This window comes from Gopherus flavomarginatus, chromosome 10, assembly GCF_025201925.1.
Source record: "Gopherus flavomarginatus isolate rGopFla2 chromosome 10, rGopFla2.mat.asm, whole genome shotgun sequence".
Lineage (NCBI taxonomy): Eukaryota > Metazoa > Chordata > Testudines > Testudinidae > Gopherus > Gopherus flavomarginatus.
In genome coordinates this window covers 61,425,311-61,447,550 of record NC_066626.1, presented here as the reverse complement: position 1 = coordinate 61,447,550, position 22,240 = coordinate 61,425,311, and the positions used below count along the sequence as shown (strand labels likewise).

The 22,240-nt window shown below is 40.2% G+C and overlaps 1 protein-coding gene across 5 annotated transcripts in view; it reads right to left on the bottom strand.

Moving 5' to 3' along the window:
• Positions 1 to 22,240, bottom strand: part of LRP1B (LDL receptor related protein 1B) — a 1,302,041-nt gene that overhangs the window by 100,940 nt on the left and 1,178,861 nt on the right. For all 5 annotated transcript variants that reach the window (XM_050969143.1, XM_050969139.1, XM_050969140.1 and 2 more), the window contains 2 exons: positions 16,433 to 16,552; positions 13,927 to 14,168 (listed from right to left, as the gene is read on the bottom strand). In XM_050969143.1, coding sequence (XP_050825100.1) covers positions 13,927 to 14,168; positions 16,433 to 16,552 — 362 coding nt within the window. The remainder of the gene's footprint in view (positions 1 to 13,926; positions 14,169 to 16,432; positions 16,553 to 22,240) is intronic.

Sequence of the window (22,240 nt, the reverse complement as noted above, 5' to 3'; positions counted from 1 at the left end):
CCCTCTTTCGACTAGAGTAGGGCTGGGCTTGGGGGCCTCATGCTAGTTACCTTTTGGAGTTTGAAAAAGAAGTTTCTCCCTTACTACAAGATTGGCCTCCCCTGTCCCAGACACCTGCCCCTTCTGCGGCGTGAGGGAGACCCTGGTGCACATTTACTTAGAGTGCGCCAGGTTGCAGCCCCTACACTGGCTCCTCACCAATATACTGTTACGTTTCTGACTGCACTTTTCCCCTCATCTCCTTCTCTATGCACTCCCTATTCGTGGCCCCACAAAGTTGCGGGACATCCTGGTCAACATCCTCCTCACCCTGGCTAAAATGGCTATGTAACCAGGGAAAGGAGGTTGGCCAATGGAGACTCCTGTGACTGTGGGGCTTGTTTCCGGTCCTTAGTCCGTTCACGTATCCGGGCGGAGTTCCTCTGGGCAGCGTCCACTGGCTCCCTTGATGCCTTCGAGGAGCAGTGGGCGCTGTCCGGGGTTCTATGCTCGGTGTCCCCATCAGGCTGCCTTCTTATGATCCTTTGACCGCACTTCTGTCCCTGTTCTTTTATTAGTTGTTCCCCAGAATCAGTTGGGTTCTGAGGTCCTGTAGATCCTCCCCTTAGGCTGCGGGGTGGGGGGGATCCATTAGCAATGGGCGGGTTTCCACCTGCCCAGTTCCCGGAACCCAATAGGTACAAGATTGGCCTGAGCAGTGTGGATTTTTTCCCCACTTTCATCTCAGCAGCCCAGGGCCTTGGTGGTTAGGTAAGGCTGTACAATTCATTTTGTTGGAAACTGGCAAGTGGCCAGAGCAGCTATTTGTTCAGGATCCAGTACCCTGAAAAACTGGAATTGCATTAGGAGGAGACATCTTCTAAAGAAGGTGGAGAATGGGGCTGGGGCTCCTAATTTCTGGTACAGTGAGCAGACAATCCCCCTACTTCTGCCATTAACTATTATGTGACGGGAGCACGATGGGGTTCCAGTAACAATGCTGACGGCAGCCCTCTAACAGGACAGAATAAGGATAAATAAATAGGAACATAAAGGATACACATTTTTAATAATATTTCTTACAGTAATCTCTGCAACAAAATATACTTTCACTTATTTGAGAGTTTGGGGTTGCAAGCAAATTCTTATCCTGTAATAGTGTTGTTTCTAATTAATTAGGATCTCTGTTATGAAGAATGATTCAGTTGGTTAGACTTGAGATCAACAACTTTATGCTTTGGAGACTAATTTTACACAGAAAAACAGTCCCAACCCCGGTTTGACAGCTTCTGTACTACTGAGGAGGATGAACATCTCAGGGAAGGAAAACATCAAACTGGAGCAGAGGGAAATGATCCCATAGTGGGTACCCTCCTTCCAGATGATGCCAGAGTATCTCTTGCACTGAGGATACCTCTTCAGGGAGGGAACTCCAGTTATTAGAGAGAGACAGATCATAGTAATGGGGGATTTGGTCATTAGAAACAGGTGGCTGGGTTTTGCGACAATTGAGAGAACCACTTGGTGACTTCCTGCTGAGTGTGAAGATTGTGGAGCTCTTGAGACATCTAGACAGACTTACATGTAGTGATAGGGAGAAGCCAGTGACTGTGGTACATGTAGGATAGGAAAGAGGTCCTGGAGGCCAAATTTAGGCTGCTAGATAAGAGATTGAAGTCCAGGACCTCTATGGTAGCACTCTTTGAAATGCTTCAAGTTTCACGTGCACGGCCAGTTAGACAGGCACAATTACAGAGTCTCAATGCGTGGATGACACAATGGTGTAGAAAGGAGGGGTTTAGATTTATTAGGAACTGGGGAACCTTTAGGGAAATGGGGATCCTATATAGGAAGGATAGGCTCAACATAAACCAAAATGGAACTGGATTGCTGGCACATAAAATTAAAAAGAACGTACAGCATTTTTTAAATGAAGGAGTGAAGGAAAGCCGACAAGTGTGGAGGAGACATCCCTTAGGGGACGATCTATTAATGGAGATTCTCTATATCCTAGTAAGGAGGAGAGGATGGAAAGTGATAAAAAATGGGTAAGATATGATGAGAAACAGTCACATGTAAAAAAGTCCCATTCAATTACATCACATAATGTCAAAAAGCTAAAAAGTGACAATTTTTAAGTGCACGTATAAAAATGCTAGAAATATAAATACTAAGATGGGTGAATTAGAATACCTCATATTGATATGAGGATATTGATATAACAGGCATTACAGAAACTTGACAGAACGAGGAACATCAATGGGACACAGTAATACCATGGTACAAAATATATTGGAAGGATAGACTAGGATGTACTGGGATGGGGAGTGGCACTATATGTAAAAGAAAGCCTAGAGTCAAATGAAGTAAAAATCTTAAATGAACCAAACTACCACGAATCTCTATGGATAGTAATTCCATGCTTGAATAATAAGAATATAGCAGTAGGGATATACCACCAACCACCTGACCAGTATGGTTATAGTGACTGTGAAATGCTCAGGGAGATTAGAAAGGCTATAAAATTAAACTAAAAAATAATGGAGGATTTCAACTATCCAGCTGAACCACTTGGTATTACTGACCATAACATAATAAAATTTACCATCCTTGTGGGGGCAGAGGAACCCCAAATCAGCCCACTACAGTAGTATTTAATTTCAGAAAGAGGAACTACACAAAAATGAGGAAATTAAACAGAAATTAAAAGGTACAATTCCCAAAGGGAAATCCCTGCAAGCTACATGGAAACTTTATAAAGATACCATAATAGAGGCTCAATTTAAATGTATACTCCACATTAAAAACATAGTAAGAGGACCAAAAAAAATCACCGTGGCTAAACAAAGAAGTAAAAGCTAGTGAAATGTAAAACTATAAGTAGAAAAGCTAGAAAAGAATTTGAAGAACAGCTAGCCAAAGACTAAAAAAGTAAGAGCAAAAATGTTGTATGTACATCAGAAACAGGAAGCCTGCTAACAACCAGTAGGGCCACTGGACAATTGAGATGCTAAAGGATCACTCAAGGAAAATATGGCCATAGCAGAGAAACTAAATGAATTCTTTGTATCAGTCTTCATGGCTGAGGATGTGAGGGGGATTCCCAAACCTGAGTCTTTCTTTTTTAGGTAACAAATCTGAGGAACTATCCCAGATTCATGTGTCAGTGGAGATTTGGTACAAATTGATAAATTAAAGTGTAATAAGTCACCAGAACCAGATGGTATTCACCAAAGAGTTCTGAAAGAACTCAAATGTGAAATTGTAAAACTATTAACTGTGGTATGTAACTTATCATTTAAATCAGTTTCTGTACCAGATAACTACAGGACAGCTAACGTGATGCCAATTTTTAAAAAAGGCTCCAGAGGCAATCCTGACAATTACAGGCTGGTAAACTTCATTTCAGTCCTAGGCAAACTGTTTGAAACTATAGTAAAGAACAGATTTGTCAGATTTGTCAGATACATACATGAATACCATTTGTTGGGGAAGAGTCAAAATGGTTTTTCTAAAGGGAAATCATGTCTCATCAAACTACTAGAATTCTTTGACGGGGTTAACAAGCATGTGGACCTGGATGATCCAGTCAATATAGTGTACTTGGACTTTCAGAAAGCCTTTGACAAGTTCTCTCACCAAAGGCTCTTAAAGTAAGCTGTCATGGGATAAAAGGGAAGGTCCTCTCATGGATCAATAACTGGTTAAAAGATAGGAATTAAAGGGTAGGAATCAATGGTCAGTTTTCAGAATGGAGAGAGGTAAATAGTGGTGCCCCCCATGGGTCTGTACTGGGACCAGTACTGTTCAACATATTCATAAATGATCTGGAAAAAGAGGTAAACAGTGAGGTGACAAAATTTACAGACAATATAAAGCCACTCAAGATAGTTAAGTCCAAAGCAGACTGAGAAGAATTACAAAGAAATCTCACAAAACAAAATGGCAGATGAAATTCAAGTTGATGAATGCAAAGTAACACATTGGAAAACATAATCACAACTATACATATAAAATGATACATATAAAATTAGTTATTAGCACTCAAGAGAGCATCTATTCCATGTGCAGTGGCAGTCAAAAAAGCTAACAAAATATTTGGACTCATTAGGAAAGTGATAGATAATAAGACAAACTATCATATTGTCTCTGTATAAATCTATGGTAGGCCCACATCTTGAATACTGCATGTAAAACTGGTGACCCCATCTCAAAAAAGACATATTGGAATTGAAAAAGTTTCAGAAAAGGGCAAGAAAAATTATTAGCTTCCATACGAGGAGAGATTAATAAGACTTGTTATTTGCTCCTTCTGATAACACAAGAACTAGGGGTCACCAAATGAAATTAATAGACAGCAGGTTCAAAACAAATAAAAGGAAGTATTTCTTCACACAATGCACTATCAACCTGTGGAACTCCTTGCCAGAGGATGTTGTGAAGACAAGACTATAACAGGGTTCAGAAATGAACTAGATAAGTTCATGGAAGATAGGTCTATCAATGGCTACTAGTCAGGATGGGCAGAGATGTAAAACCGTGCTCTGAAGTGTTCCTAACCTCTGTTTTCCAGAAGCAGGGAATGGGCAACAGGGGATGGATCCCTTGATGATTACCTGTTCTGCTCATTCCCTCTGAAGCATCTAGTATTAGCTACTGTCAGAAGACAGGATACTGGGCTGGATGGATCACTGGTCTGACACAGTATGGCTGTTAGTACGTTCTTATGAACTGAAGATTTAAAAAAATTCACAGTAACAACATAGGGTTTAGAAACTATCACAGTACGATTATTGATTATAGAGCAATATTTTATTCCCAAAACTGAGAGAATGCCATATTAGATATAGATCAGGCAAGAATAATCCTGAAATGTTGGAGCCTTCAGTTATCATGCAATACACAACCCTACAGCTCCTTTAACACAGTTTATTAAGCAGCCATCAGATGATACCGGCTACTGACTTGGATCCAAAGGGGAGACAGATAACACTAGTTGGATCAGTTGGACCCTTTCGGCCCTTTGGAGCTGAAGCCTTTTGGGATTCCAACACTGACTTGCCCATAAGCAGGGAATAAGGGCCTGGTGCTAATTTACAATCACCTTGCACCAAGCTAAGGGCTTCTTCTGTCAGGAATTGCCAGAGCTCGGGGTCTCATTCTCGCCCAGCCATCTGGGTTAAAGTTGCACAAAGACAGAATCTCCTCAGCAGGTAAGAATCACCAGCGTATAGAAGGTACAATGTATGCTAGTCCACCATGGCCACTAAGGATAAGACAAACTATGTAGAGAAAAGCAAAAAGCAGAGGAATTCTAGAGAGCTCTGACTAGGTTGTCCATTAGCTCGAAGAAACTGAGTGGTAGCTCTTTATATTATTTGGGCCTGACATCTGATACAATGAAGGTACACACACTTATAGCTCCAACTGTTGCTCTTGTGAAGACGTGGAGTGTACATTCAGAAGTACAGTAACTCCTCACTTAAAGTCATCCTAGTTGACATCGTTTTGTTATTAGGCTGCCGATCTATTAGAGAACATACTCGTTTAAAGTCGTGCAACATTCCGTTATAAGGTTGTTTGGCTTGCCCCGCTCCACCCATCCACCCAGCGCTCCTGTCAGGGAGCAGGGTCAGGGAGTGGGAGCTTGACCCATTCCGCCACCTGGCGTTCCAGCTGGGGAGTAGACTCGGTGCACGGTGGCTTATCTCACTATTCTGTATATGTATATAATGTCTTTTGTCTAGTGAAAAAAATTTCCCTGGAACCTAACCCCCCCCCCATTTACATTAATTCTTATGGAGAAATTGGATTCGCTTAACATTGTTTTGTTTAAAGTAGCATTTTTCAGGAACATAACTACAAATGTTAAGAGAGTTGTTACTGTATGGATCTGTGCAGACAATACTTTAAGAAGAATTGTTTATCCTTAGCAATCAATATTTGTATAATTAACACTATGGAAAAACAATAAGAGTAACTGTTTAAAAGAAACAGTGGACTGAATGGAAAGATTGACCAAAAAAAAGAGGATATGCTGGAAAATGAATATGTGAAACTACATCTTTTACATTTGATATATCTTAAATATTTGCAACACTAGTTAAATAGCAATTTGCCTACAGTATTGGTTTTTAATGTGTATTAACACAGCATTCACAATTCATTCAATCTTGCTTGTAAAAGGCAGAATTACTAAATTATTAAAAATGATTTTATGTTCCATAAATAATAAACCCATAAATAATAATCTAACTCTACAAAGATACATTTAGAAAAATAGTCTAGCAACTGCTTTTTATAGGACAAGTCACTTCTGTATTACAGGTTAATATACAGAAAGCTTTACAGAAAGTGCATTTCTGTTATTATTAGACTACAATTCTTCTAATTGCCAGTTTTCTTTCTATGCTCCTTCACCAAAAACAGTATCTGAATTTGAGTCACAACAACTCTCTCTCTGTCTTGAAAAAATTGTCCCAATTAATTGATGTATCCAGTTTCAAAGGATGTCAGTTATTAGCTTTATCATTTATCACTAGTTTAAATATACAGTTTTCACAGGATAAAAATGCATGCATCTTTTGCTTCTGTCAGAGTTAATATCTACTCTGAATTGTTTCAGTGCATCCATTTGAATCAAACTTTAACTTGTTTCATAGATTTATAGAAATCTGCAGATATCTGTGGAAAGCTAATCCCTCAGTGTAATTTCATCTGAGGGATTTTTGTATTAATGTAATTACTTACAAACACAGGTGAGCCTTGTTCAAGTTTACTGCCCTGATTTACAGATCAAAGATACTGCTCAATCTAGACTAAAAGATACAATTTAACCTTTGGCAGTTTATCACTTCAAAAACCTGAGTTACAATTTAGGAATTGTCAGACTTCCAAATTTCCAAATACCAAATTTAAGCACCAGCATTAAAGTAATATTGATTGCTTAGAAAACTAATTAACCTGTCGATCAATTATGTGTTAGAGCAGGGGGACATGAGTGCTTCGCAAATGTAACAGAGGTCTATCAGAGATGGACAATCTCTTTGGGAATTTACTGACTGATTTGCCAAAAAAAAACAAAAAAACAAAAAAACCAACCCACTGACTGACGAGCACAGTTTGGGAAGATACAGTACATCTTGACTAGTGGCTTCCAGTATATCACATAAGGCAAGCATAGGGAAGGACCAGAGAAATGCTGCAGCAAACAGAAAATATCAGCAAAGTTGAGGTGAGTCTATTTAGTTTTAAGCACAGATACAGATAGTGTGATAGAATGCCAAGGAAAGTAAGGATGTGACTGAACAGAGAGCATAATATGGAATCAGCAGAGAGTGAATCTATAGTATTTTGGATCATTGCTTACAACTCTGGATTGGCTGAAAGATAGAAGTATTCTTCAATGAATCAAAAGGATGTGGAATTATAAGAATATATAATCGCCCCAGGCAGAGTAGCCAAAGGAAGAAGACAGAATGTCCAGAAAACCATGCAAGTTTCACCTTGTGGAGTCTGAGGGGGCCTAGAGGAGGCAGGTGTTATGTCCCATACCTTCATGGATCCACAGTGAAGTGAAGCCTGAGTCTAAGAGATGCTGGGTCAGTGGGCCAGATCTTCTGTACTGTTCTTGTGTCCCCTTACCAGCACAGAATGGGGCTCCTACCCTACAAGTATTCACCAATCACCCCCCACACACACACACCTTTTCTTCCCCCAGACTGTCCAAATAAAGACCTTTCTGAGAGACTGAAGAGCTGTTTTTAGCAGAATTAATTAGGCATAGATATCCGCCACTTTTGCACAGAAATGTACCTACTCAGCTTAGCCTCCCAAGTTTCCATTGTGACTTGACCCTGACCTCTAGAAAGCCAGTGGAGGAACTTCTCTGAATTTTTAGGAGGGGCATAGCATATAACACAGCTGGATCTGTCCACCTCTCCTTCACTTCACTATCCTCACGCACAGCCGAGATAAACTCAACTTGGCTCCCCCTCTCAGAAGGTAAGAAGAGAAAAACATTCATTTGCCAGGGAAATGAAATTGGATGAAGGATACTTAGAGGAGTCTGAAGACTGGTAAGCAAGAAATGACAGCTAGAAGACATTTTATAGTCTAGAGGAGAATATGGTACTACGGAGTCCATGTTCATGTAGTCCATATCTACCATGTGAACACAAGTATCAGGAATTAATACTAATTAACAGAATAAAATAAAAATATTTAATATGTAATCAATTATCTAATTCTGAAACACTTACATAAACACAGGCACAAAGGTCACATTATTACCCTCATTGGAAGTGGCGATAATGTCCTTAATGCAGTTCCAAGCTCTTTTTTTTTTTTGTAAAATGTCCAAATCAATATTCATTTTATTTTCCAGTAAAAACTACTTGAAAATACATTAAGAAAAAAACTCAGCATTTCTGCGGAGGTGGATGAAGTGACATTTAGGTCTATTTACAAATATTAAGCTTTTTTCTTTTTTGCCTGAGAACACCAGTCAGGCAGTTAGCAATATAATGATATACATTAAGAAGGGAATAAATATGAAATACTGTACTCTTTTCATTTTTAAATACATGAAAATCATATCCCATAGGGATGTTATAGTATCCTTCCTTCCTTTTAGAAGAGAAGTTATAAGAAGGATCCACTAAGTCTTGCAACAGGATTCCAGTATAACAGAGTCCTTAATACTTGTGATATAAGAAAAATCACACCAGATCAGACAGTTGGTTGCTATCTATTTTAAATTTATTGCCTTTCCATTGCACTAATTGTCCTCTTATTCTTCATTAAAGAGTGGCATCACATTTGTTTTTTTCAAACTATTCTTCCCTTCCATGGGTCCTGCACCTTGATGTGGTGCAAAGGCTTGTGTGCTCCATTAACCCTAAGAGCTATGCCAGTGGGAATTTTAACTCCTAGTTAGGTTACCCAAGCTAGATAGGTCAAAGATTCAGGACAACAGAAAAGCATTCCATTGGTCCTCCAGGTTGGAGATTGAGAGTTAAAGCCAAGAACCTATCCTCACAGGGAAGCGAAGCTATAGAAAGGCAACAAGGCAGCCATTCCGGCAAGCAGAAGGCCAAAGCAGTGGATTCTGTCTCAGCAGAAACAGTGGGTTTGAGGGAAAGCCATGACTCTGAGAAATTCTTTATTAATGGTAAAAACAAACTATGAATGTATGGAACAGTAGAACAATGGCTGCAACAATAAAAGCAGTGCAGATGCTGAAAGAACTGAATGAATAGATTCAGAAATCCTTGGACTAAATGAATGTCGATGGCCAGGAGCTGATAAAAAGTGATTCAAAAATGAAAAAGTAGAATATATTCAGAGAAATAAAATGATTACCACTCAGAGGAAGTATCATTAATTAAGACTTTCAAATAGAAAAACAGTTTATACATTAGAAGTTAATTAACAGACAATTGCTCCAAGATAGGCTTCAAATACCATACATGAAAATGACAATGAGACAACAATGAGATCAAAGATTAGTTTTTCTATTGTTTACAACCTCTGACAGACAATATTCCCAAGCATTACATCTGCTTAGTAAGGGGGACTTCAATGACAAGGCTGGGGATAATACATCGGCCCCTCCTGTTCTCTGCCTGTGCATAGAATAGTTTAGTCTCCTGGAGATGGTAATACTTTGGTTTAATTCTGGTTGTTGGGTTAGTGTGGGGGTGGCTGAATTGTGTTATTTGCCTGTGATATATGGCATTTCAGACTAGATGATCTGGTGGACACTTCTAGCCTTAAACTCTATGACAACAAAAGGGGAAAGCAATGAGTAAGCACAGCCCTGGTTCCCAAAATGAGAGCAGTTAAAGACAGTTAGAACTGTGCTGGTCTTGGGGCCTGTAACTGGTGGAAAATTATTCCCCCACAAAAAAATCCAAATGGTAATGTGGAATTCCCTAGATGGATTACCAGGAACCAGAGTGACCATATACGTACTGAAGGAAATTTAGATCAACTCTCCACAGTGTCATAGCATAAATAGAAACTGACATCAGAAATAATCACATTTGTGTGTGGCAAGATTGAAGACCAAACTTAACAAAAACAAAACCCCTAAAACCACCAAGAAAATTGACAGCCAATGGCTAATAGACAAGTAATTACAGCAGCTATTTCAAACTAAACTGAACAACAGATTTCAGGTGCTACAAGATAACATTGACGTATCCTATCTCCATGACAGTATCACAGATGCTCAAACAACTGTAATTGGTTTCCAAATAAGCAAACCTAAATTCTGGATAAGTGAGGATATATGGAACTGTGTGAAAGAAGGAAACAAACCAAAGCAAATATTAGCTACTCAAAAATACCTCCAGAAAAAGACCCAGTAAAAAAAGATCTGTATTAAAAAAGGACAAAGCAGTGAAAAACAGCCTGAGAAGAGACAAGAGGAAATACACGGATCAAAGAATCTGGAGTGGCTCTAAAAGAGGTGATAGTTAAAACCCTTTATCAACTCAACAAGGTCCTATTAGCAAGTTTAAATGGTGAGCCATTTAAAGATGCACAAGGAAATTAACCATTTATTCTGACTGTTTATTTTCTGTCTCTTAGCCAGTTTATAATCCATGACAGAACTTTACCCCTCATATTACTTAGTTTCCTTAATAACCTGTTGTGTGGGGATTTGTCAAAGGCTTTTTGAAAGTCTAAATAAATTATGTCACCTGGTTCTCTTTATCTACAACAGGCCTTTATCTACAACATGCAGCTCGTGGAGCCTCACTGTGCGGCCTGCTGGGGGATTCTAAATCCCCTGCACAGGGCGCTCTGCGGGCAGCCCAGAGCTGGGAGCCCAGAGCCCTTTAAATCCCAGCCAGGGAGGGAATCAAAGAGCTCTGTGCTGTCTGCAGTGGCTGGGAGCCCAAAGCCCTTTAAATCTCAGCCGCAGCTGGGAATCAAAGGGTTCTGGGCTGCCAGCAGCCGCGGGGAGCCCTGAGCCCTTTAAATCCCAGCTGCAGCTGGGAGTCAAAGGGCTTTGGGCTGCCGGCAGCTGTGAGGAGCACTGAGCCCTTTAAATCCCAGCCGTGGCCGGAGTCAGAGGGCTCTGGGCTGCCGGCAGCCGCGGGGAGCCCTGAGCCCTTTAAATCTCAGCCGTGGCTGGAGTCAGAGGGCTCTGGGCTGCCCGCAGAGATTTCCAGCTGCGGCTGGGATTTCAAGGGCTCAGGGCTCACCTCAACGACGGGCAGACCAGAGCCCTTTGAATCCCAGCCGCGGCTGGGATTTAAAGGGCTCAGCTCCTCACGGCTGCGGGCAGCCCAGAGCCCTTTGAATCCCGGCCTGTGGCTGCTGATTGCCCCCTCCGCGGACCCCTGCCCCAACTTCCCCCCAGGACCCCCACCCCCTATCTAAGCACCGCTGGTCCTTGTCCCCTGATATCCCTCTCTCGGGACCCCTGCCCCTAACTGCCCCCAGGATCTCATCCCCTAGCTAAATGCTGCTGCTCTTTGTCCCGCGACTGCCCCCTCCCGAGACCCCTGTTCCTAACTGCCCCTTGGGACCCCAGCCCCTATCTAAGCCTCTCTTCTCCTTGTCCCCAGCTGCCCCCTCCTGAGGCCTCCCCAACTTCCCCCCAGGACCCCACCCCCTACCTGTCCCCTGATTAACCCCTGGGACTCGCATGCCTATCCAACTGCTGCCTGTCCCCTGACTGCCCCCCTGAGCCTCCGCCCCATCCAACCCCCCCACTCCCTGTCCCTTGACTGCCCCCTGGAACCCACTACCCCTTCTCCAACCCCCAGCCCCCTTACCATGACACAGACCAGCGTGTCTGGCTCCGTGCAGCTTCAGACATGTTGCTGCCATGCTCCCCCGTGGAGCCCACAGCCCCCCCGCCCACAGCACCTGCCTTCCAGATTTGAACACCTCAAAATTCAGGAGCGCTCAAGCTCAGTTTGGGCAGCTGTTACTTCATTTCTCCCAAATCAAATATCCTGATCCACTGTAACTTGCTGTAGAAAAAGTAGGATAAAACTGAGCAAGAAATGCTTATTAGGACTAGAATTGCTATTTTCAACAGCCATTGCCTTTTTGTTTGTTTAAAAGGAAGACAGTGATATTACATTGGCAAATTCCCCATAGAAAGAAAGAGTGGAACAAAAGAATAATAAAGGCACCTCAACTTTTCCTCATTTATGGAGGACAGTCTTATAATATGCATCCAGATATCCTCCAATCACACAAGCTGAAAATTGTTCTACTTTACTGCAGCTCTGTAACCATATGGGAACCAATTCTGCCTGTGTTTTGTGCACAACCAAAATTCCTGCTGAAGGACCTGCCCTAGGAGCGAGTTACCAGTGACCCAGGGCTGGGGTGGCAGGAGGTGTAGGGGGTGGGCATTGGTTGGGGGGAGCCCAGGGCTGGGGCAGCAGCAGGGTAGAGGAGGGCACTGGTGGGGAGGAAAGGGGGAAGCCCAGCGCTGGGGCAGCAGGGAGTGTGGGTGGGTGGGGGGAGAGCCCAGGACCTGGGGCAGCAGGGGGGTACAGGTGGGAGCCCAGGGCTGGGATGGGGGGACAGCCAAATTTCTTTTTGCTTGGGGCAGCAAAAAACCTAGAGTCGACCCTGCTGGGTTTCCCTAGCTGCCGGAGCCCCGGGCCCTTTAATTTGACCCTGAGGGCTCCCAGCCACCTCTTCAGCTGGGAGCCCCTGGTTGATTTAAAATCAAGTATCACCACCCCACCCCCAACCTTCCTTTTTGGCCCACAGCTGTTTTGGTGGGGCGGTGCTGGGGAAGAAGGGTTTGTTTCGGCAGGGCTGGGTGGCCCTGGGGTGGGGTGTTTCTGCGGGGCCGGGAGGTTTTGGCCCTCGCCACTTTACCAGTTGTGCAGGCCTGATCTACAACTTTGTTTACATGATCAAACAATTCTAAGAGACTAGAGTTCTACAGTTCTACTTGACAAAGCAGTGGCGGTTTCTCCCTCATTTTTAACTATTGCTTCAGTCAGTGGTCTCTATTAAAGGTTGAGCTACGGTGATTGACAGCAGCTGAAGATCTGGCTTGCAGTGGGTACATATGTTATTCTCTAGTTCTCAGAAATAGTAACTGATTTTAATGAGAGGTTGCCTATTATTGTTAGCAACTCTTAAATTCCTTCAGAATTTTTGGAGGTATACCAATTTATAGACTTACTCCATTTTTTGTCATTTTATGTTTTTTCAATAATGTTTATTATTATGTCAAGATCTCTATCCTTTCTTCCCTCCTTCCACTGAAAGCTCTCTTTCTCTCTCACACACACACATATTAAGTAACATCCACATCAGATCTCAGACTTCCTGTATTAGTGATGTGCTGCCAATAGTTTAACAAAAAATATCTCCATTAGCCTGTAATAAGCTTCATGTACCAGGGAATATATGTGTTTGCAGAGAAAAGGTATATGGGAAGAGAGAAGCAATTTGTTTGTTTTCCTGTTTAAATGAAATTAAGTTTCATAACTATAATTGAGGGAGGAAGTACTACCACTTGGCAAGCTAATATTAAATGCACTTTACTTGAATTTTGCTCTACAAGTACTTTTATCATCTACAAGATAAATCATCTGTCTTACTAAATGGTACCCAGAGAGGGGATAATCTCATTCACAGGCAAGTAAAGCATAAGAACCTTCATTTTCATGGCAGAATTATAGCCAGGGTCTCCGGAAAACCCTTCAAAGCTCTCTCCAGAATATTACTGTCCCATAGAGTTTATAACTAAGGAAGGTACTAGTGATTTATTTTGAAGCACATGTAATTTAAATAAAGTCCTGATCAAGTAAAACTTATTTCATATAGCATACACATCTGTATAAATTTAATATTTTCTCCAACCAAGACAAAATGGATATATATCATTGAAAAGGAGAAATAAGTAAATAAGCAAAGATTTGCATCTTGCAATTATCAGGTTGGTTTACTTACGATCAAACCACTATTACTTTGTCTTCTTTCTCTGCTGTGGAGCTTTTTGTAGAAAATACCTCCTGGATTAAACTGAGTACTCCAAATAATCATATCACCTTGATAATATACATCCATCCCAGTTATCCTTGAATTATGTTCAACATGTGAAATTTGTTGATGAACATCACTGTAGTTGAATGGATATATAAAACCCAGGATATCAGTGTCATTAGCAATGTAGAGAACTTGATCTTCAGAGCCTGGGGATTATTATAATGAAATACAAAAATAAAGTGAATTTCAACTAACACCTAGTAAAAATCAATATTTTTCATTTGTATCGATTTTTTTTAGGTTTATATGGTATAATTTCTTAATGTTAACAAGGGAACTTGGTTTGCATTTGCCCATCCTTATAAACACTATCATACTATTAGAAGTAGTAATACTCTGGTAATGCCTGCAGTGTGCTAGATGATACCCATACATAGTCCTTGCCTCAAGGAGTGTATTGATTAAAAACACAAGCAACATATGAATGGTAGGGGAGATTGTGCAAACATAGCAATATAATTTTAATACTCACTACTACATATATCCCATTTCATATTAATTATGTACTTTTAAAACTTCTTAAATAAACATACATACATTAAAGGCAATTTTTACATGCTAAGAGTTCATATGCATTATTTGAACTTGCTCTACAAATTAAGAAAGGGCAATGATCCTGTTTCCACAGAAATTAACAGAGTTTTGAAACTGACTTCAATGGGAACACAAATGGAATAGTGTCATGAATCATGTTCACCATTAAATTCAGCATTTAATCACAGTGGTATCTGAGATACCCCAGTTATTACCTATCTGAAATGCCTGGGTACCATTAATATTATCTATATAAAATAGTATTCTCTGAAATCTATAAAGGAAGTTTGAGAAAAAATATATAATTATTGGATATATAAAGAGCACACTAATGGTCTTTGCTTTATTTTAAAATTTAGATCATATTCGTCCACAATAAATGATTTACAGTAACTACCATCCAAGATTTCATGTCTTATGGATATAAAATATTCAATGCCATTTGCTCCCCCCACTATTGCTAAAAAAATGTCATAATGGGAGCTATTTCACAGGAAATAGTAACAGAAAAAGTGGCCATGCAGTTATACCACACTATTCTGTGCTATCCCCCAGAATGGTGCATAGACAGACAGGGTAATGAGCATGAACAAAAACTTGTATGAAGACTAATTATCAAGAGATAAAGGTATTTATTAAATTATAAGCCTAATGTTAAATTCTTCTATGTCACCCTTTATTACAAGTAGCTACCCACGAACAGCAGCATGGTGTGCTCAAGATCCTTTATCTTGATTTTACTGGTTCCTCAATAGCAAATGAGGATTATGAACCCTGGTAGAGTTCTTATTATGTGTAGAGCAAATTAATATTGACTCAGGAGAGGCATCCTTCTGTGAAAGGTCACCATTAGGAAAAATGGGGCATTCAGTGTTCATATGGCATTGACTGTTGCCACCCATAATACACTATAACCTCACCTCCACTGTAGGATTATTAGGAACTACTATGGAAGTACTGTGGACATACTTTTATATATCCAACAACTGAAAAATGACATTTCAATAGAGAATAGAAATTTAAATTATTTCACTCAGGCAGTAGATTATTGCTTGTTTTCCTTTTAAGTCAATGAAAATTGGTCCGCTAAATGTTGTATAATGTGGAGGATCATACAACACTCATTTCTTAACACAGTCCATTATCCACGACTATTTTGCCAACAATAATAATATATGCATTTGTATTCACTTTGAATTTATATATTACTTCAAAGCATTATGCTACAGTGGGTAAATATTATTGTCCCACTTCCAGTTTGAGACTGCGGCACAGAGAGATTAAGGTCAGATTTCAAAAAGTACCTGGGTACCTAAAGATGCAGATGGGTGCCTAGTGGGATTTTCAAAAGTGCCTATGTGAATTAGGTGCCTAAATACCTTTGGTAATGGGGCCCTAGGTAATTTGTCCAAGATTGCTCAGCAAACCAGTGAGAAAGCCTCCAAATACCCAGTCATTTGCTTCAAACATTAGAAAATGTGTCCATGAAAAAAATCTGATTCTGCTCCCAAGCTTCTCAAACTTCAACACAACACCTGCATTATTAAATAACATCTTTATCTGACTTTTCAGTCATTTGTGTTTTAATATTAATATTATGTGTCTTATCCTTGTTGGAAAACATATTTAAACAGGAGAAATTGTAGTTGGTAGAAATGTAAAACACATGCAGGCAAAGGGATAGTTTACTTATGTATATTTGGAAAGATGGCTTTCTTGATGATCACAAGTAAATCTACATTGTTTGAAATATTTGACTCATTTTTCTTAACATGAAATATAAAGTCAAAATACAGTGGTATGCATTAAATATGTAAATAAATATGTAAGTAATTAACTAAATATTATTAATTAGGTATAATTTTTGTAGCCTTACCTTTTGCTATGCAGCTGTTATTCTTTTCCTTATAATTTCTCTCACATATACATTTGTATGATCCTTTAATATTAGTACATTGATGTGAACAGGTGCCAAATATCATGCATTCATTGATATCTAGGGGGAAAAACACTCATCATAAGATAATACATACTTGGATTAAATTTATCAGTCCACTGTTCTAGGATTCAGCTGAACACAAACTTCCAAGCACTTCATTCTTTCATTCCAATGGTGAACAAAACACTTCACCAGACTCTCCTCCAGTCTTATTTTGTCTCCTACCTTCCTACTCTTGTCGCTAATATCACTCCATTATCATTAATAAACATCTGTAATCAATTCTGAAGACTAAAAAGTATTATCAACATCTCCAAGGGATCTCTGTATGACATGCTCAAAACTGTAATTATCACCATCTCATACACTTCACAGTTTCCTACTTACCTATTTCCCTTTTCTTAAGGTTGGGTTAGATTGCAAAGCTCTTACTCACATTTGTGAGTAGTCCCACTGAGGTAAATCAAAATACTTGTGCAAGTAAATGCTCATCAATTTACCACAGTTCACAATATGCTCCTGAGAAAGGATATGGAGAAAGTGGATCTTGTCTCACTTTTCTGAGTAATACTTCCAGTAGAATAATCTTGACTGCTCTCAAATTAACTGGACACCCTTTACATTGCAGAGAGTACTCTTCTCAAGCTATTTAATAACTCCTTTCCCTTATTCTATTTGATCTCAGTACAGCTTTCAGGGTTATAGATTGTTTTCTGAGGAGCTGAAGAAAAACAACAATTTGGTGTCACCAGTATCTTCATCTAGTAGTTTAAACTGCACCCGTTTAATGGATCTATTGAAATTCCTGTTGGAAGCTTAAAATCATCTATTTACATCTTCCATTATGAAATCATTTAAACTTCTGACTTTGGTCCTCTGACATTTCATTGTTTGCTTTAATCTTGGACAATACCTTTGGGCAAATTATACACATATCTGAATCCCTCTGTCTCTTGCCCATCTTCTTATCTTGATTTGTTTAGCCCATAGCTCATTCTTGTGAAAAGTCACATTTATCTCAATTCTTTTACTCCATTAACATTCTTTCCCGCTCCCCCATTTTTCTGGAAATCTCAACATTATTTCTTCTAGCATAATGTACTATTTCTGTAAAGTGTTTTTGACATATACAAAGGACTATACACAAAAATTAAATTGTATTGAACTGTATGTTAATTACAATTATGCAACTAATTTCTCTATGCATCTCATTGAGAAAATGCTTCTTTTTTCAAAGTTAATTTAGTCAGGATGGATGAAGTTTCCACATACCTATGATCTTTCCTTTTGAACAACCTAAGAAATAATAGTTGCAATCTTAGTCTGGTGGAAGCTGACAGATAAAATGAAAACAAATAAACAAACAAAAACAAAATGGTTGTATGTGACATCTACTGATGAACTTAACAAATAGAACAGAATTGACTGTGAAGAGTGAGTTAATGAACAGGTGGAAAGAAGAGGAGAATCAACACCACCCTTTCTGCATTTGTCAATACTTGTTCTTGGAAGTGGATGGGACAATCGACTGCTTAGTTAAGAGTGGTACAGAATGAAGGAATTTTGAGACAAGATGAAAGCGATTTTTATGCCCAAATGCCTTGTCTGTACAATGCTTTTTTCCCTAGTTAGTCCAATGAAAGGTGTTACCTCTAAACAAATAATGAAAGATGAAGGAAAGCTAAAGCAGAGAAAGCTTATATTACATTTCTGTCATCAAAGCATGTATAAACTCACATGTTTTCTGGCACTTGTGTGTCTGATGGGAAAAGGATTAAAGTTCATAACATGAGTATGAATTCTGATGACTCCTCAGGTCAGTTTCCGGGAGTATTTGTTGCATGTGTTAGCATTAGTCTTGCACCCTGATGAACTTTCTTTATATAGTGGCATTAGCTCACTAAGTGAATTGATAAAGAAAAATATAGATGCCTTCATTGGTTTTAAATACCCAGACAAATGGTCATTTACCATAATAAATGTAATTCTTAGAGAGCTGCCTCACTATAGACAGTATCCCCTTGTACTGCCATGTTTCACAGACTTTTTGGAAAGTAATACTGTTGGAGCCACAAAAATGCCCTCTTGTGGTCCCAAGGAGTCAAATATTTTTGGCATCCTTTCCAATGAGAAAGTATGACCTAATTTGTGTCTCACTCAAATAACCAATGAGCCCTGAGTGGCATAGGTTAGAAAATTCTGGATCTTATCTTCCAGCACCTAATGAGCACTTTGTTGTGGATGGGTGTGACATTATCTGATTAAAATATTACCATATAGATCATTGTTACAACCACTGTTGTATATTTGCAGCAAATATTGTACAAAGGTTGTTGAGCGAGGTGTTTTTGAAAAGGTTATGATTGTGTTATCTGTATGCATTATGACAGACCCAAACCAGTGGGGTACAGGAGTCTGGTAGAGGGCAAATATACTGGTCACTAGATGAGTAGTTTTCTGTTCCCTCAGTGACCAGAACAGGGGCTGCACTAGAGTAATCAGGAACCTGCTAGAACCAATTAAGGCAGACAAACTGATTAGAACACCTGCAGCCAATCAAGGCAGGCTAATCAGGGCACCTGGGTTTTAAAAGGAGCTCACTCCAGTCAGGCAAGGGGGAGCCAGAGGAGAGGAAGTATGTGAGAGGAGCTGGGAGCAAGAGGCACAAGGAGCTGAGAGTGAGAGGGTGTGCTGCTGGAGGACTAAGGAGTACAAGAGTTATCAGACACCAGGAGGAAGGTCCCGTGGTGAAGAGAAAGAAGGTGTTTGGAGGAGGCCATGAGGAAGTAGCCCAGGGAGTTGTAGCTGTCATGCAGCTGTTACAGGAGGCACTATAGTTAGCTGCAATCCACAGGGCCCTGGGCTAGAACCCAGAGTAGAGGGCAGGCCCGGGTTCCCCCCAAACCTCCCAACTCCTGATCAGACACAGGAGGAGTTCTCCTAGACTGTGGGGAAGATCACTGAGGTGAGCAAATCTGCCAATAAGTGCAGGACCCACCAAGGCAGAGGAGGAACTTTGTCACAATATGTATCATTTTTGTATTTTAAGTTGTAAGTATTGGCTTTATACTTGGATTTCAAATGTTTGCTCCTGGGGTAACACCCACAAAGTAGCTCACCAGCACAATCTTGGAGGAACTGTTCAAATTAAGTGGCTCATCAAGAAACACTTGATTGACAATGGACCATGGGAAATGCCCATCTACACTGAGTGGATGGTCATGTAAATGTGCTGTCCGGAGTGTAAGTAATGGCTTCCTGCAATGACTGAGGAAAAATGGGCATGAACATGTGATTTGCCCATGTGACTCCAAACTCCATCTTGTTGCTGTAATTATCCACAGTAAGAAGAATGGGGTGCCCTCCACATGACAAACTATAAAAGGCCCTGGAAACACCTCCATTTTGTCTTTATTCCTGCTTCTTACCTATGGAGGAACTTTGCTACAAACTGAAACTCTCACCAAAGGACTGAAAGACCCATCCAAGCTGCGAAGGTACTCCAGAGATTTGACTTAAGCCAGCAGTTTATTCCATCACTGCTACAAGTCTGAACCAAGAACTTTGTCATTACTGTATGTAATTGACTCCTTTAACTCTCACATTTTTTTTCTTTCTATAAATAAACAAACCTTTACATTTTAGATACTAAAGGATTGATATCAGTGTGATTTTTGGGTAAGATCAAAGTTATATATTGACCTGGGTGTGTGGTTGGTCCTTTGGGATCAGAAGAACTTATTATTTGATGAGACTGGTTGTAAAGAACCACTCATCTCTGAACCCAGTATTTTTGGTGGTGAAATAAAACCTGGAATGCCTGAGGAAACTGCCTTTATGTTTTCTTGCTAGCCAGTGTCGTGAAACAGGAATTTACTTTTGTGGCTGTTTTGGTGTATCTTACAAAAGAATAACCATCAGCTTTGGTTGGGTTTGCTCTACTTCTCAGCAGTTCGTCCTGAATTTGGCATCCTCAGGTGTGACAAATTAAGGCATGGTTACAATGAGATCCTGGAACTGATGACCCACTTGAGAAGCGGAGATAGTGGTGAAGAGGACCCCTCACTGATTATATCATTATTACAATTATTTATTATTTTTATTATAATAGTGACAAAGACCTCATTGTGATAGGTGCAGTAGAAACACAGAACAAGATGACAGTCCCTACCCTCTAGGGTCTTACAGTCTAAACATAAGACAAGAGATGACTCATGAATATAACTAGATGGGGGAGTACAAGTAAACAATGAGACAGCATTGGTCAGCATGATAGGCAGTGGCCTCTGCACACTGGCAGCCTAAACATAGTCATGTTTTTAATAAGCATCATGGCAAAGGAAAGTTTTGAGGAAGGATTTGCATGTGGATAATGACTCATAGATTCTAGGAGTGGAAGGGACCTCGAGAGGTCATCGAGTCCAGTCCTCTGCCTTCATGGCAGGACCAAATACTGTCTAGACCATCCCTGATAGACATTTATCTAACCTACTCTTAAATATCTCCAGAGATGGAGATTCCACAACCTCCCTAGGCAATTTATTCCAGTGTTTAACTACGCTGACAGTTAGGAACTTTTTCCTAATGTCCAACCTAAATCTCCCCTGCTGCAGTTTAAGCCCATTGCTTCTTGCTCTATCGTTAGAGGCTAAGGTGAACAAGTTTTCTCCCTCCTCCTGATGACACCTTTTTAGATACCTGAAAACTGCTATCATGTCCCCTCTCAGTCTTCTCTTTTCCAAACTAAATAAACCCAATTCTTTCAGCCTTCCTTCACAGGTCATGTTCTCAAGACCTTTAATCATTCTTGTTGCTCTTCTCTGGACCCTCTCCAATTTCTCCACATCTTTCTTGAAATGCGGTGCCCAGAACTGGACACAATATTCCAGTTGAGGCCTAACCAGCGCAGAGTAGAGTGGAAGAATGATTTCTCGTGTCTTGTTTACAACACACCTGTTCATGCATCCCAGAATCACATTTGCTTTCTTTGCAACAGTATCACACTGTTGACTCATATTAAGCTTGTGGTCCACTATGACCGCTAGATCTCTTTCTGCCATACTCCTTCCTAGACAGTCTCTTCCCATTCTGTATGTGTGAAACTGATTGTTCCTTCCTAAGTGGAGCACTTTGCATTTGTCTTTATTGAACTTCATCTGGTTTACCTCAGACCGTTTCTCCAATTTGTCCAGATCATTTTGAATTTTGACCCTGTCCTCCAAAGCAGTTGCAATCCCTCCCAGTTTGGTATCGTCTGCAAACTTAATAAGCGTACTTTCTATGCCAATATCTAAGTCGTTGATGAAGATATTGAACAGAGCCGGTCCCAAAACAGACTCCTGCGGAACCCCACTTGTTATACCTTTCTAGCAGGATTGGGAGCCATTAATAACTACTCTCTGAGTACGGTTATCCAGCCAGTTATGCACCCACCTTATAGTAGCCTCCTCTAAATTGTATTTGCCTAGTTTATCGATAAGGATATCATGCGAGACCATATCAAATGCCTTACTAAAGTCTAGGTATACCACATCCACCGCTTCTCTCTTATCCACAAGGCTCGTTATCCTATCAAAGAAAGCTATCAGATTGGTTTGACACGATTTGTTCTTAACAAATCCATGCTGGCTATTCCCTATCACCTTACCACCTTCCAAGTGTTTGCAGATGATTTCTTTAATTACTTGCTCCATTATCTTCCCTGGCACAGAAGTTAAACTAACTGGTCTGTAGTTTCCTGGGTTG